This window comes from Mobula hypostoma, chromosome 8, assembly GCF_963921235.1.
Source record: "Mobula hypostoma chromosome 8, sMobHyp1.1, whole genome shotgun sequence".
Classification (NCBI taxonomy): Eukaryota; Metazoa; Chordata; class Chondrichthyes; order Myliobatiformes; family Myliobatidae; genus Mobula; species Mobula hypostoma.
Genome location: NC_086104.1, coordinates 88,675,721 through 88,692,420, shown reverse-complemented (window position 1 = coordinate 88,692,420; position 16,700 = coordinate 88,675,721). Strand labels below are relative to the sequence as shown.

Genomic DNA, 16,700 nt, shown 5'->3' with positions numbered 1-16,700 from the left:
GAACACGGAGAATGTACGTACTTCTTATAAACGTGTGTGTGTGGGTATGTGTGTGTGGAACTTACCCTGATCCAAGCTCAGTGACTGGTAGCTACAAGGCAGAAGTCGTTGTAGACGTCAGGGCTTCTGTTGGTGAGACATAAGCACGCTGGGCTGGAAGGCTCGGCCCCTTGCTTGTGCCTCACTGGTGAATGTATGAGAAAAGGTGGTGTTTTCATGGACACTGCAAGTTGAGCAGTGACTCATTGAAGGTGTTGGAAATGATTAAGGGATCTGATCATGAGATGCAGAGAAATTACTTCTTTCTGTGGGGAGTCATAACATTAACCTCAGAGACAAGAGTGAAATTCAGAAGCAACTTCCACAAATTACAAGTGTAAATCTGAAATTCACATCTGTAAAAGACTGTGGATGCTGCAGGTCAACTGGACATTCAAGTCTGGGGTCAATATATTTTGCTTAGTTAGGGAGAGCAAAAGATATTTTGGTAAATGAGGGTGAGTCATATCTAACTGAATGAGTGTACCACTCATCGGGTGAACAAGCTCTATTCCTCTGGAAGGGCAACCTGGTGTATCTAATAGGTTTTGTTAATTCCTTACCTGCACCTGAGCCAACAAGTTCTGAGCAATCTTCAGCTCTAGTTCCGCAGATCTCCTCTTCAGACTTTGGAGCTGCTGCTCAGTGTCCAGAAAGTAAGCTGAGAGCTCTGCTTTGTGTCGTTTTATTTCCTCCCAACCCAGGGCCAGCTCCTGCGACCTAACCAGGTGCTGCTCAATCTGAAATACAGAGCAGCCTTGCTTCATTACTCGTGAATACATCAGCACACGGATGTCACAGCAGTGGGCAGAGGTGGAATGTAGAGCAGTGATAATGTACTGGTGCAAATCCATGAAAGAATCCCTTGGGTAGGCTCTGGGTCCCACACCAGTGACACGAGCATAACATTTAGGCTAGGTCTCCAAAGCATTACTCACTGAGTAATGTGGGGGTTGACATTTTTACATGAGTTGTTATATCAAGATTTCAGGGTTCTATTCAGCCAAGGGCAGGGAAGTTCTTCTCAGTGAATATTTATCACTGAACGAATATTTACAAAGGGATATTCTGGCCGTTATTACATTGCTCTTTAACACACACACACACACACACACACACACACACACACACACACACACACACTCTCTCCTGTATGGAAATTGGCCATTGCTATTCCTACATTACATCTTCAAGAAGAATTAAAAAGAATTGGTTGTATATAAATCCCTGTGGGATTCCTGGAATCCTGAAGAGAGCTGTGTAAGTGGGAGGCTTTCAGCTTCTTTTCATCTCTTTCTACATTATGAATTTCACTTTCTAGAGATTGTGGAGTGGTAAAACCTTATTAGACCAGGTTTCAAGGAAGACATGATAGTTTTAAGTGGTGGAAATAAGGCACTAGAAAGAGGTTGAGAAGAATGGGTGGAAATTGAGAGAATCAAGGATATGGGTTTATTTTGCAGGAAAATGGCACCAAGGCAAAAGAGCAGCCATGGTCTCACTCAACAGCTGAATGATCTTCCCCTGCTTCTATATGTTCTGATCTTTTTGCCTGCCTCAGCTGATGTGGTATTAGGTGTTTGTGGGACATAGGTTAAACCTGGATTGATGCACTTCACACACTACTGGTTTGGTAACTGGGGTCGTTGCAGAGAAGGCTGTCTTGGCCCGTTATGGAGACATCACCAGTTAGGCTTTTAACCTCTTCAACTGCACTAGGTATTACTTTCAGTAAATCTGAGCAAGAACCTGTTTAATCACTCAAAGCACCAACCACCAAACTGGTCCAAGCTTCACACAGCCAGCAGCTCTGGAAAACACTCACTGAAACTCATTTGGAGAAGAACGATTATGATTATCAAACAAATCAGACTTAAAAACTTGGATGAATGGCGTTTGGAGTGAAGCGGCAAGTTCTATTGTGTTTGTTTTTGTAACCCCCACCTTCCATTCTGACAAAGTCTCTGCATTTACCTTAGGTGCTGTTAGAACATCATGCAGAATTTACATCATAGGACCAAACTATTCAGCTCCACTGGTTTATTGCAATGTTTATACCCTATACAAAGGTCCTCACCTTCCTAATTCAACCTCAGCCTATAAGCAAGAACTATTCTTTTTACTAGAATGCACTTATCCAGCTTTACCGTAAATAGACCTGCACAACAGAGTTATTCATTCCATGTCGTACCAATCTCCAACATTCTCATCATTCCCTGCTTGATGTCGTTACTGACTACCTTACTCCACATTTTGGACATTTATACTGCACAACTGGACACCCTCAACAAGTCTAAAGTTCAGTGTATAAACAGACAGCCCCTTTCTCTCTGTTATCATTAGACCAGAAAACTCTTGTGGAACCCACCTGCAAATAAAAAGCCCAGGTAGGCTGCACTCTTCATCTTTCATAACAAGGGGAGTTGAGTATAGGAGCAAAGAGGTCCTTCTGCATTTGTACAGGGCCCTGGTGAGACCACACCTGGAGTATTGTGTACAGTTTTGGTCTCCAAATTTGAGGAAGGACATTTTAGCTATTGAGAGATTTCAGCGTAGGTTCACGAGGTTAATTCCCGGGATGGCGGGACTGTCATATGTTGAAAGATTGGAGCGACTGGGCTTGTATACACTGGAATTTAGAAGGATGAGAGGGGATCTGATTGAAACATATAAAATTATTAAGGGATTGGACACGCTAGAGGCAGGAAACACGTTCCCGATGTTGGGGGAGTCTAGAACCAGAGGCCACAGTTTAAGAATAAGGGGTAGACCATTTAGAACGGAGTTGAGGGAAAACATTTTCACACGGAGGGTTGTGGATCTGTGGAATGCTCTGCCGCAGAAGGCAGTGGAGGCCAATTCTCTGGATTCTTTCAAGAAAGATTTAGACAGAGCTCTTAAAGATAGCGGAGTCAAGGGATATGGGGAGAAGGCAGGAATGGGGTACTGCTTGTGGATGATCAGCCATGATCATAGTGAATGGCGGTGCTGGCTTGAAGGGCTGAATGGCCTACTCCTGCACCTATTGTCTATTGTCTACTGTCCTCTGCTGCATCAGAATGCAAACTTTTTATAACAGACCAATCAAGATTTTTTTTTATGAAGTCCAACCCCATATGAATTGTGTAAAAACTGAATTGTCACCCATGCTGCTTTATGAACATAAACAGGCCCAGAGTTGAGTTCACCAACAGAAACACATATTGTGGTGTTGTATTTTGGATCTGTAAAGCAGGCTTGCAAAACTGCAATATACACTCAGTGGCCACTTGTATTACACCCCCTGTACCTATTAAAGTGGCCACTGAGTGGATAGTCGTGGACTTCTGATGCTGTATCTCATCCACTTCAGGGTTCGATGTGTTGTGTATTCAGAGATGCTCTCCTGCACACCACTGTTATAAACACATGGTTATTTGAGTTACTACTGCCTTCCTGTCAGCTTGAACCAGTCCGGGCATCCTCTGACCTCTCTCATTAACAAAGTGTTTTCACCCACAGAACTGCTGCTCACTGGATGTTTTTCCCCACCGATCTCTGTAAACCCCAGAGAGTGCTGCGCATGTAAACCCAGGAGATCAGCAGCTTCTGAGATACTCAAACCACCCCATCTGGCACCAACGATCATTCGGTGGTCAAAGTCACTTAAATCAGATTTCTTTCCCGTTCTGATGTTTGGTCTGAACAACATCAGATCCTCTTGACCATGTCTGCATACTTTTATGCATTGAGTTGCCGCCGCATGATTAGCTGATTAGATACTTGCATTAATGAGCAGGTGTACAGGTATACCTAATAAAATGGCCACTGGGTATATGATGGCATTTGGCCTAAACACCCTAAAATGGGTACTGCATATATAATGAACAGCTGAAGAAGAGGGACATATGAAATTACCATTTGTTTGGTGTGTTGGATGTCTGCCGCGGCCTTCTTCACCGTGCTGTCAGATAGGTCACACAGGGAGCAGAGAAGTTCCATGTACGTGCTTGCCTGCTCCTGCAGAGCCCGGTAGTGTTTCACCTGTAACAAGGTGGAGTCCAGTGTTATTAACAGTAACACCTTGTGCTCATTAGCTGTAATTGCATCTGCTTCTATATATTTGAGGAAATAGCCTGGTTCAATTAAGTGATTAGTTATTTAGTCAAAAAAAACATTAAATTACTTCTAATTGACCCAGGGTTCAGGTTTTACCTTATGGTATCATCTTTCTAATTTCCAAATCTTTCTACTACAATACAGATGAATTCTGGCTGAATTTTGAATAAAGTAAATTTAATTTGGCCTTATATCAATACAAAACTCCTTTCCATTCATCATTGGTGGCTGGTTCTTTAGCTGCTTAGGCTAAAGTTTCAGAATTAATTCACTAGGCCTCAGGTTCTCTCTGTATCTTTCTCCCCCATTTATACCTCCATAAGCAGTTGTCTTCCCAAATTGAACAGTTATGGATATGCTATAATGCTTTTTGCTCAATAGCACCGTCTCAAACTCTTTAACTGAAGTCCTCCATTCTCCAATGCCAACCAAATAAACTTCTGAGCTTCATTTTCTTCCCTTATGGTTAGAATTGGACAGCTGTGGCCAAACCAGCTTGCTATAAAATTCCTGCCATAGCTTCCTTTTTGTACTCTCTGCATCTATTTCTGAAGCTGCGTTAACTTACCCTTGCACTTTTCATTAGCTGTAGTTTGTAAGATAAACCAAGAAGAATTACTTTTGGAGAACTAGGTTATTTTAAGAGAAACACAGTTACGATCACAGGACTGAATAGCTTTAGTCTTAACCAGGGGTCCCCAACCTTTTTTGCACTGCGGACCGGCCGACGGGGTGGGGGGGGGACCATGAAGCCTTGCACGGGCATCAGTGCGCATGTGTGACTTGCACCTGCATGCACGTGCCGATTATTTTTCTACAAATCGTTTTTGGCGATTCTGTTCGGGGGTTTGGTAATCACGACCGGAATATCAGTGATAAGTGGCTAATACACTCAATTTCGTTTCTAAAAGGGTTTATCTAACGAATTTAATATTAAACACACAGCGCATATTTCCCTCGCATGAATATAGCAAAAAGTCAGTTATCAGGGGAGAACAGGGAAGCTTGAAGTAAGCGTTGAACTTCCAGTAGAAGTGGCAGAAGCAGGTTCGATATTATCATTTAAAGTTAAATTGGATAGGTATATGAACAGGAAAGGAATGGAGGGTTATAGGCTGAGTGCAGGTCGGTGGGACGAGGTGAGAGTAGCGTTTGGCACGGACTAGAAGGTCAGAGATGGCCTGTTTCCATGCTGTAATTGTTATATGGTTATATAAGTCAATAGCATCATAGCATTTTAAGTCATGTTTGGATATTAAACACACAGCACATATTTACCTCGTATGAACATATAAAATCATTGCACTGCACCAATATCGCTGAATCAGTGGGAGCCCTGGGCTTGTTTCCCTGCAACAAGACGGTGCCATCGAGGGGTGATGGGAGACAGCGATACTCGAAGGGGGTTCCTTATGTCCAGTCTATTCTGCAATTTAGTTTTCGTTGCATTCATTGCAGAGATATGTTGGAAATGGAAGCAACGTTTTTGGTGCTTCCGTGGCTATCTCAGGATATTGAGCCTTGACTTTGATCCGGAATGTCAGCAGAGATGTTATGTCAAACAGACTTTTCAGCTCGCCGTCATTTGCAAGCTCGGGGAGTTGATCTCCTTCCCGCGCTGACATGGACGCGTGATGACTTCACGTGCGTAATGGCTCAACAGTGGGCGTGACAGGGAATGAGGAAAGGTGTAGCTGACTCATATCGCCAAATCATATTGTTTCCTCGTGGCCCGGCAGGGAATGAGGAAAGGTGCCACCCATGACAGGGAATGAGGAAAGGTACAGCTGACTCATATCGCCAAATCATATCGTTTCCTCGCGCCCAGTAGCGCATGCTCTGTGGCCTGGTACCAGTCTGCAGCCCGGTGGTTGGGGACCGCTGGTCTTAACACGTTAACAGCAGTGTGGTAGAAAATAGCTCCAATCCAAGAACTGTCTACACAGGATAAAACAGCCTGCTTCATCCACATTCCATCTACCAGTCTAAATATTTACTTACTCCACAAATGACCATGGTGTGTACTACCTGCAGGAAGCAGAGAATCATATTTGAACTTCTGGCTTTTTGAACTTTTTGAACTTCTTTTTGCTTTTTGAACTTCTGGCCTCCACATTACAAGAATGGCAGAAGGTTACAGGGAGCACCTAGCCCCTCCAAAACACACATGTTCTAGGGCAAATATCACTGCTCCTTCATTGCTGCTGAGTCTAAATGTAGGAACCCGCCGCCCCCACCAAACAGAACCTTTACCACATAGTTTGGATAATATCAAGGATAATATCAAACAATAGTTTGGATAATATCAAGGAAACTTGGTGAATTAGACACAGCGCCACTGCACGCTCATTTCAAAAGCGAGGCAGATTCCCTCACCCGTTCCAGGATGGTTCACTGAGCCAAACGCACGGTTACCTGTTTGAATGATTTCCGGGGGCTGACGGCTGGGTGCGCGTGGGCCTCCAGCTCGTGCTGCACAGTGCGAAGCCAAGTCTGGCACTGCTGCAGCGTGTCCTGGTGGCTGACGTGCTTCTGGAGCTCGCGTTCCAGACTCTGGTAGAGCTGAGGAGGAAGAGGTGGAACGGAAACAGAGTTAGCCACCCGCAGGTGTGATTGGGGGTCCGCTGCCAGCCCATTCACCAAAGTGACCATTATTAGCTGATTTGCCTGTTGTCCAGAATTCTGTTCACACTTTTACAGAAAGGATGTGGAGACTTTGGAAAAGGTACCAAAGTTTCACCAGGATATATATAACCAAACAAAACAACGTTCTTCCAGACCACAGTGCACACACAAAACATATATCACACACAGCATATACACCATAATGCTATACTATAAATAATTTAATAAAATATAATTTAAACTGCAAGTAGTGGGGAGCACAGGAAAACGGTACACAGCTCGCTGTCCTAGTGGCGAGACCTCGGTGGTGGCAGGGTATTCATTAGTCTCACAGACTGCGGAAGAAGCTGTTACCCAGTCTGGCAGTCACAGTCCTGATGTTCCTGTACCTGGGTCAGAGAGGTTGTCAAAGGGATGGGTGGTGAGAATCCTCAACAAAGCTTTGGGCCTTCATCTGCAACGCTCCGGGTAACTGGTACAAATAGTGGGGAGGGAAAGACCAACGATCCTCTCGTAGTTTTTACTGTCCAGTGCAGGGTCTTGCAGTTCGATACCTTGCAGCTTCCGTACCAAACAATGATGCGGCCAGACAGGACACTCTCGATGTGCTTGTGTAGAAACATGTTAGAATGGGGGCACGCCTCACTCTTCTCAGAAAGCACAGACACTGCTGTGTCCTCTTGATCAGTGAGGTGGTGTTGTGGGTCCAGGTTAGATCAGCCATTATGTGCACAACAAGGAACTTTGTGCTCTTCACTCTCTCCACGGCACAGCCATCAATGTGCAATGGAGAGTGGTTGACCTGTGTCCACAGTCATCTCTTTTGTCTTGTCCATGTTGAGACTCAGGTTGTTCTCACAGCCAGACACGGTGCATTTTCCTTAGGAAGAGAGGGGGCTTCTCTCAGTGTCACATCATTCAGTTGGTCAAACTGTGCATAGAAAGCATTCAGCCTATCAGGAAGGGAGGCACCAGTGGCATTGGTGGACAGGGACAGGGCGGACTTATAATCAGTTATGGTTTGTATACCTTGCTCCATGCGCTGCACGTCCCTGGTGTCACAAAGGTGTCTGTGGATTTGCTGTACGTACTCATGCTTTGCTTTCATGATGGCGGGGAGAATGCGGGTCTTGCTGACGTTAGAATCATCCTGTCCCCTGATTTGAAAGCTGCATCTCAGTCCCTAAGTGGTGTGTGAACCTCTGCAGCTAGCCACGATTTCTGGTTTGCCGTGGCAGTGTAGCGTTTGTTCACAGTAACACCCTCTTATTCCACCCACACTTCCCTATTTGGCCAGTCATGGACCCCCACATATTCATCAATGTTGACATGATGATGGTAGGTAGATGCCTCCCTGAATATGCTCCAGTCTGTGATTTCAAAGCAGTCTTGCAGCGCTGAGGTAGCACCTTTTGGCAAGGTCCTGATCTCCCTGTGAACTAGTTTGACTCAAATAACCCGTATGCAGGGATGAGCAAAATGGTCTGAATATCACTGGTGAGGACAGGGTAGCAGCCTGTAGGTGCCACGAATGGTAGTGTAAACCAGGTCTAATAGATTCTCTCCTCTGGCTACAAAGCTGACATGCTGGTAGAAATTTGGTAGGACTGTTCTTCAATTGATATGGTTGAAGTCACCAGTAACAATGAAGACACCATTGGGGTGAGTGGCTTCCAGGCCACAGATGGCGCCGTTGAGCTCCTGCAGCACTTCCCCAGCACTAGCACAGGAGAGAATGTAAACAGCAATAATCACAATGGCAGTGAACTCCCTCAGTAAGTTGAAGGCATACCACTTCACCGTTTAAAAACTATCTGCGGTGAGCGATGGACCATTACTACCGAGGTATTCACATACATACCAGACACAGGGGTCTTGCTAGAGGTCCCCCCCAAAGGGAGATTGGACCTTTTAGCTAGAAGGCTGAGTTTGCAATGGTATCCTGAAGCCACGTTTCTTTCAGGACAAGTGTGCGACAGTCTCTCATCTCCTGCTGGTTAAGACACAGACGGGGGTAATCAAGCAAATAAACACTAGCAAGTAGAATTGATGTCAGTGTGGGCCTGCAGGGATCCACTTTAAGTCTCACTTTAACACCAGTGTGCTCACCAGGCTTCTGCATTCAAGCACATCGGTTCTGACAACCACCAAACCACTTCCCAAAGTAGTTGTAGTAGGCCGTGGCAGGGAGAGAACGCCCAATCCCCACTTTAGTCTCTAACTACACAGCACCTTCCTTATCCTGTACACTAGCAAGTTAGACTTGCAGATCTTAGTTTTCTTTATGTTTAACAGTGTTTTTCGGTCATAGAACAGCTGAACAGGATAAGAAATTTCACCACAGCACATACACACACAGACACAGAAGGCTGCAGGAACTCAGCAAGTCAGGCAGCACCTATGGAAATGAACAAACAATCGACGTTTCAGGCCAGCTCCCTTCTTCAGGAAGGAAATTTCACCGTTGGTAGGAACTGGAGTGGCTGCTGCGAATATGTGTGCTGCCATCTTGTAGAACGAAGGAGAGGCTGGATAAACATGTCAGCGTTGGAGGCGGAGGGAAGACTTGGCAGGTGTTTATAGAACTTTGAGAGGCATAGATAGGGTAACCAATCAAAATCCTTTTCCTAGGGTAGAAATGTCAAATACAAGAGAGCATGCATTTAAGAGAGAGAATGCGTAAAGGCAATATGCAGGGTGGGTTTTATTTTCCACACAGAGCAATAATTGGCTGGAATAGGCTGCTGCAGGCAGTGGAGGAAGCAGATTCAATAGTGCCATTTAAGAGGCTTTTAGATAGACGCATGAATACGCAGGAATTGAGGGATATAGATCACGTGCGGAAAGAAGAGATTTAATTAATTTTGCATTATGTTCAGCACAGACATCATGGTCCCAAGGACCTGTTCTGAGCTCTGCTGTTCTATGCTGTTAGCAGAACAGAGAAAGGGCTATAATTTGTAATGTAGTCCCCCCTGCTCTCCTTCCCCACACTACCCCATCCCAAAATGGTTTGCTTTGAAAGGGAGTATCGGGGGAAAAATGATTCCGCGAGGATCAGGAAGAGTCACTGACAGGAGGCAACATTGAAGGAATGAACACAAACAAGTTCAGATGAGTGTGGTGGGTGTTTACCCTCTGAGCCGTGCTACAGATGGCGGAGTAGCTGTCCCGGATCCCCTGCAGGTGACCTTGGACCTGGTGCTTAAACTTCCCTTGAAGCTCCTCAGCACAGTTGGTGATCAGGCTGTCTCCTTTGCTTTTCAAGCTTGCTAAGGCATGTTCAAAACCTGCTATCTCTTCCATGATTGGCTGTTGAGAGAGAGCACAGTGGAACACCAAGTCAACTGGGAGATACAGTATAAAAGTACACAAAGGCAATCGAGCTTCAAATAGAAACCCAACGGCAGTGACCATTTTTGCTGCCATCCCATTTCAGTTAGACTTGAGAGGGTTTTAATTCCATTTTCCTGCCTATTTTTACTCAGTTATTGGATATCAGTGGCACTGACATGATCGATGATTATTGCCACCCAAATTACCTCCAAGAAGTTGGCAGTGAGCCAGCTTGCTGAACCTCAGCAACCAGGACAACATTATGTCCAATAGTGTTGTTTGATACATTATTCATGAGCCTTGATCCAATGGTGGAGAAGAAACAGTGAAATAGGTAGATGTGAGACCCAGGGGAAGGTACGGACTTTTGTGTTCCCGTATGCCTGCCCCGCCCAAGAGACAGAGATGGTGTGCAGGGAAATGCTGTCAATGACACCTCTGCAATTACTGCGGTGCATCTTTAGATAGCACACACTAAAGAAAAGTGGAGAGATGGCGTATGTCCACTGTGAAGGACCTGGTGCTGGGCTGCAGGGTACCACTGCATTTCCTGAATTACAGTCACTCACTTTCTTTAGCACTACACTCAAACCCTGACGTGTTTCGTAGATCATACAAAGGCTTTGGAGACCCAGGAGGCAAGTCACTACTAGAAAATGTGTGGATTCTGAACCCCTTTTGTACCCAGACTATTTATGCTGTTGGTCAGTGACATTTCTGACTAGCAGTGACAATGAGAGAATGAGTCTGAGTGCATCTTTGACTGACGGGGGAGTGGGCAGAGATAGTTATGGCCTGGCATGCACAATCACATTTGCCACTTAACAGCCAAAGCCTGCAATTTATCCAGATCTAGTTGGAATTTCCTAGGCGTAAATCTTGGCCCAGAAACTCATAACTTTGCCTAATATTCTGTTTTCAACAGATAAAACCTGTGAGGAGACACAGTTCCAGCTTCCCACCATTGTCTAAGTAACCAAGTGGCTACAGAGCTCGGCTCTAGACTGTCACACCACTTGCTTTAACCCTCTCTAAACCCATACTTACATCTTACACCTAGGTCTTCTGTACTCAGCCAGATACAAAGAACAGAGAGGGGGCACAAGTGGCCTCTCAAGCCTGCACCTAGCACAATTTTGTTACTGTTTCTCTACAGAGTGGTCCACTCAGCCAGTTGTGTAATGGGTACAGCCAGCTCTCCTCCCCATCGAGGGCATCCACAGAGAGGCGATGTCTCAGGAAGGTGACATCCATCATTAAAGTATCCCACTGTCCGGGCCATGTCCTCTTCTCATTGGTGCCCTCAGCCGGCAGGTACAGGGTCCTGAAGACCCACATCTCGAGGTTCAACAGCAGCTTCTTCCCCACTGCCATCAGGTTCCTGACTTGCAAAACCCTAATATTACCTCGGACTATATTTCCCTCGTTACACCAATGTCGTTATGTTTATTTTCGTTTATGTTGTTGTGTAAACTAGCTATAAATTATGTTAATTTAAGTTTATCTAATCTGTGCTTGTCCTATTTGCATAATGCTAATTCACTTGGCACTTACACCCCGGGTATGTATGAACTTGACAATAAATTTGAACTTCCTTTTAACTAACTCAATGTACTTGTATGGAATGATCTGTATGAATAGCAACGCAAACAAACCTTTTCACTACATGTGACAATGATACACTAGTTACCAATTACCACACACCTTGTGCCTCGCCAAGTGCTGGGTTGCCATCTCCAGGTTGGTGCTCTGGGTGGTGTCGTGGGCCACCAGTCTAGTGGAGATCTGTAGCAGCCACTTTTCTACCTCCTGCAGGTTGCTGTGATAATCCTCATGCTCCCTCAGTTTCTCTTCCAGATTCTGCATGCAGACCTTTGGTGGAGAGAGACGGAACAGCGTAACATTGGTCGCCATATCTTGAACAGTGGGTGAGAAATATTAAATTCTATAAATACAAGGGATTCTGCAGATGCTGGAAATCTAGAATAACATGCACAAAATGCTGGAGGAACTCAGCAGGTCAGGCAGCATCTATGGAGAGAAATAAAGAGTTGATGGTTCATGCCGAGATCCTTTAAATTCTATACCTAGTGTCTGGACATCGTAGACAAGCTTGTCTTGAATAGATGCTAATACAACTATATATGGAACTAGGTCACTTCAGAGTGCACTGAATGGGACGATGGAATCTTACAGAGATCCAATCAATTCCTATACGGCTATCGATGCGTTAGTGAAGAGACTGAAAGAGGTCAAGTACGGAGGCCTGAAGCTTTTCCCCAGCTCTGGGACCATTATTACTGACCATAGTATCTTCATCCTCACAGAAGGGTCCTTATCTTTATCCTGGGTTCTTCATCTTGACTGCTGGAGCCAACCACTTGTTCTGGGCATCTTACTCTGGCACCTATGCTGGGTCATGGTAGGAATTATGAGAGCCAAGTGCCCCAAAGTAGAGACAAAGCTCCAGAGTCAGGGTGTGAACACCACTGTCAGGGGATTAGTGATCCTGAGCAGCAGATTCAGCTCCGGATGCCTTCTCTCCAAGGAAAAGCACTGTGTCCCATACACTGACCAAGGAATTCTTACTTTAACCCTGTGATTCTTAAATTATAATTTTGAATCCGTACCCACCCTGCCCTGGGCTCCTCACCCTGACTCCAGGTTAATCAATCTGATCCCAGAGTCCCCACCAATCAGCCTATAAAGCACACCCATTCCTAAAGAGCCCAATACCTGGAGTACCCTGGCCCTATACCTGGAGTACGTAACCAAGGCCATTGCCCTAACTCCATGGTAATCAATCCAAGCCTGGAGCAATCTCCAACCCTCTGACTCTGGCGTTCCTACCCTAACACTGAAGCTTTCTCTGCACCTCGGGGCACCTCGCTCAAGTCAAGACAAGTGTATTGTCCCATGCACAAGTGTGGTAAGGTACGGGGTGGCGAGGTAGTGTAGCAGTTAGCATAATGCTGTTACAGCACCAACGACCCAGGTTCAATTCCCAGCACTATCTGTAAGGAGTTTGTACGTTCTCCTCATGACCGTTCCTCCAGGTGCCCTGGTTTCCTCCCACACTCCAAAGACATACAGATTGGTTGGTTATCTGGTCACATGGATGTAATTAGGTGGTGCGGAGTTCGTTGGGCTGTTAGGGCCTGAAGCCGTGCTGTAACTCAAAATAAGTAAATCACAGATGTGTAGGTTCAGGCAACGCATGGACTATCAATTATCCAAGATATTGAAGAAGGGAGGGGGAAAACATGCAATACAAAACATTATTGCCAAAATAAAATCAGAGACAAGTCCAAGAATGTGATTGTAGTGGATGGGTTGGTTCTGTAGTGTTCCATTGCTGAGGAAAGATTAGGGTTACTCAGGTCTGCAGAAGAACTGAACGGTTGAAGGGAGGTAGTGTTTCCTGAACCTGCATGGTGTGGAGTTTCAGCCTTCTACACCTCTTGCTTGATGGAAGCCCTTCGAATTCATACCCCTGACCGTGAGTAATCTCTCCAGTCCGCAGGTCCTGACCGTGACCTTGAGCAACATACAGACCCTGAGGCTTTTGAGCGGTCCTGAAAGTGGGTCCTCACCTTGACCCTCATACCTCATGTCCCCTACACTGACTATAAGACAGTAAAGACCCAGTTTGACAGGACTCGTTATTACCCTGGGCTGTACTAAGATCCTGGAATCTTCACTCCTGACCCCAAAGACCCTGAGGTGCATGGCTGTGCTCGGGAGCCTAGCTCTGATCATGTGTCTATCACACCCAGCCTCACCTTAGGTTCAATGCAACTCTCATTCTCAATGTGAGGCACTTATCCCAACCTCGGGATCTTTACCTTGACTCTGCCTCTTACCCTGTTCTTGGAGCTTATACCTGACCCTCAGTCTCTCATCCTGAGCCCAGACCCTGAACCAATATCCCAACCCTGAGACCTTCACAGCAACCCTGGTTCACTTACTGTCACCGTGGAGCACAGCTCCTGATAGTTGGACAGCAGCTTCTTCAGGTTGTCACTGACGATGGGGTCGTGAATCAGCTCAAAGACTGCCTCGCCTTTCTCGATCACCAACCTTATGCCCGGCTCGTGAGACACAATCGTCTGCTGGATGGCCTGAAGCAGGGAAAAGAGGGTTACTTAGAGCATGGCATGGCCACAGTCTTGTTCTGAGATTAAATATTATTAGACTATCAGAAGAAAACAATTGTCTTATCTGTTGAGCAAAATGTGTCAGAAGGATATTTTCAGAGAAGTTGATTACCATTAAGAGCACTAGGGTTTACTTCTTTCATCTGATTTCCACTATAGCAGGTTCAGATTGAGGGTATTCAGCATGGAATTCAATTTTCTCGGGGCATTTTGGAGAAATGTTGGAACCTGGCCCATCTTGAATCTCCCTCACTCCACCTCTGGTGGCCTTAGCTTCAGTAGACCTGGTTCTGAAACAGCAGTGAGGTTATGCTGCTCGGCGTAGAACTCTGACTGAGAAGCTGAGAGTCCGCTCAGTCAAGTAATGGTAAATGATCAGCTCACCGATAAGCAGCTTCTCCTTGGGGCTCGTTTACAGCTCTAAACGTTCCCAGGCCCACACAAAAGTCTGTGAAGTTCATGGCGACAGACAGCTGTGGAGGCCAGGTCACCAGGTATATGTAAGGCAGAGATAGATAGGTTCTTGATTGGTAATGGGGGTTAATGGTTACAGGGAGAAAACAGGAGAATGGGGCCAGGAAATAAAATCATCCATGATTGAACGACGGAGCAGATCTGAAAGACAGATTAGCCTAATTCTCCTCCTATATCTTATGTTCTTCTGGCCTGTCTGTTCTTCAGTTCACCAACAACAGACAGGAAACCATATCCAATTCCAGACATCCCACATTAGGAAGGATGTCATAATGAGGATGAGCAGCCTCAGTTACACAGGCATGCTGGAGATACTACGCTTTGGTCTGAGGGGTTAGGCAGGAAGATCATTGGGATATTCATAATTATGAGGATTTTAGTAGAGCAGCTCAGGAAAACTATTTCCATTGCTTTTATGGACCACCCATAGTCTAATTAAGTGGTGGTATGGATCAAGAATCTGAATGGACTGGACTTTTTCTGTGATCCACTAGCCAAAGCACTTCACCAGAGGACATAGTCTTAACATAATTAATTACATTTTTATAATAATTAGTCAAAAATACTTCAATGTCAGATAGTCCCAAAGGATTTACACATAAATCTCTTCCAATTTATGAAGTGGAATTCTGGGAAAGGAAACTGGTTTTTATTACTTACCCAGTTTGCTCAACTTTCCTTACCTTGTATTTGGCCAGCTGGGCTTTCTTCTCATACAGTTCCACTTTTGGTTCCACCGGGATCTGCAAGATCGCCTGATACTCTACCAGCCACTTGGTTTGGCTCTGGTACTTGTCTAGGAACTCCTTCGTGAGGGACAGACATTTCTCAAGGTTTCCACGTTCTCGCCTGATGGAGCAGGTTAGCTCATTCAGTTGGCTAATGTGGCTGTCCATCGCCTGGCGGAGACACTGAGCTCCCGCAGCATCCAGGCACGCGATGGCTTTCTCGCTCTTCTCCAGAATCATCTTGAGCAGAGTGTTCCCCGTGTCAATGTCACTATGCAGAGTCTGGAAAGGAAAGAACGTCTCTGAAAAGCAAAGTCAATACAAGAGACCAAAAATGCCTACAGTAAAAGACCATGTACACTTCAGGGTTACACCACTTTAAGGGTGTTGAACTGTTCTTTTAAACTCTTCATTATGCTTTGGCTCAAGAGGTCTAGTTAACACTAACTAATTAGTTTCACAACTGGAGCCACAGAGAACTACAACATAGAAAGAGGCCCTTTGGCCCATCAAGTGTGTGCCATTCTAGTTTTGTACCACCTACCTGCACCCTGATCATGGCCCTTCATAACCCTCTCATCCATGTACCTATCCAAATTTCACATGAATGGTACAACTGAGCCGACATCTACCACTTCTGCTGGCAGCATATTCCATCCTCTGAGTGAAGTAGTTCCCCCTCAGATTCCTTTTAAATATTTTACCTTTCACCCTAAAGCAATGACTTCTAGTTCTGGTCTCATCCAGCCTGAGGGCGAAAAGCTTGTATGCAGTCACCCTATCTACACCTCTCCTAGTTTTGTATACCTTTATAAGATCTCCCCTCATTCTTGTCAGGAAATGTAGAAGGGGTTTGACCCAAACATAGAGCAGTGAGGACTTAAGTGGTCAGTAAACAGTAACTTTAATAATAATCTGCAAAATAACAAGCCATGAAGGACCAGAAAAGAAGAGCCACAGAAAATTCAGGGTCCATCGTGCACCAGGATGGCCAGAGAGGGGTGAGGAGCAATGTTCCCTCTAATTTGTAATGAGCAGTGTGCACAAAAATCTTGTGCTGTGCAATTGTTTGACCAGTGACAACAATGTGTGCACACTGAATAATTTCCTCAATAAAAACAGTATAAATAAGCCCATTCTAAAATCTGCAGACAAATCATCGCAAACTCCATGTTGTCAACACTGTCCAATCAGAAACCGGAAAAGGAAATGTGATTGTGTACAATCATGAAGTTGAGTCGAA

At 45.2% G+C, this 16,700-nt stretch overlaps 1 protein-coding gene across 16 annotated transcripts in view; it reads right to left on the bottom strand.

The window, feature by feature from the left end:
• syne1b (spectrin repeat containing, nuclear envelope 1b) overlaps positions 1 to 16,700 on the bottom strand; it is a 504,374-nt gene that overhangs the window by 203,417 nt on the left and 284,257 nt on the right. For all 16 annotated transcript variants that reach the window (XM_063056272.1, XM_063056279.1, XM_063056269.1 and 13 more), the window contains 7 exons: positions 15,413 to 15,739; positions 14,067 to 14,219; positions 11,803 to 11,970; positions 9,898 to 10,074; positions 6,553 to 6,699; positions 3,937 to 4,062; positions 603 to 779 (listed from right to left, as the gene is read on the bottom strand). In XM_063056272.1, the coding sequence (XP_062912342.1) occupies positions 603 to 779; positions 3,937 to 4,062; positions 6,553 to 6,699; positions 9,898 to 10,074; positions 11,803 to 11,970; positions 14,067 to 14,219; positions 15,413 to 15,739 (1,275 nt within the window). The remainder of the gene's footprint in view (positions 1 to 602; positions 780 to 3,936; positions 4,063 to 6,552; positions 6,700 to 9,897; positions 10,075 to 11,802; positions 11,971 to 14,066; positions 14,220 to 15,412; positions 15,740 to 16,700) is intronic.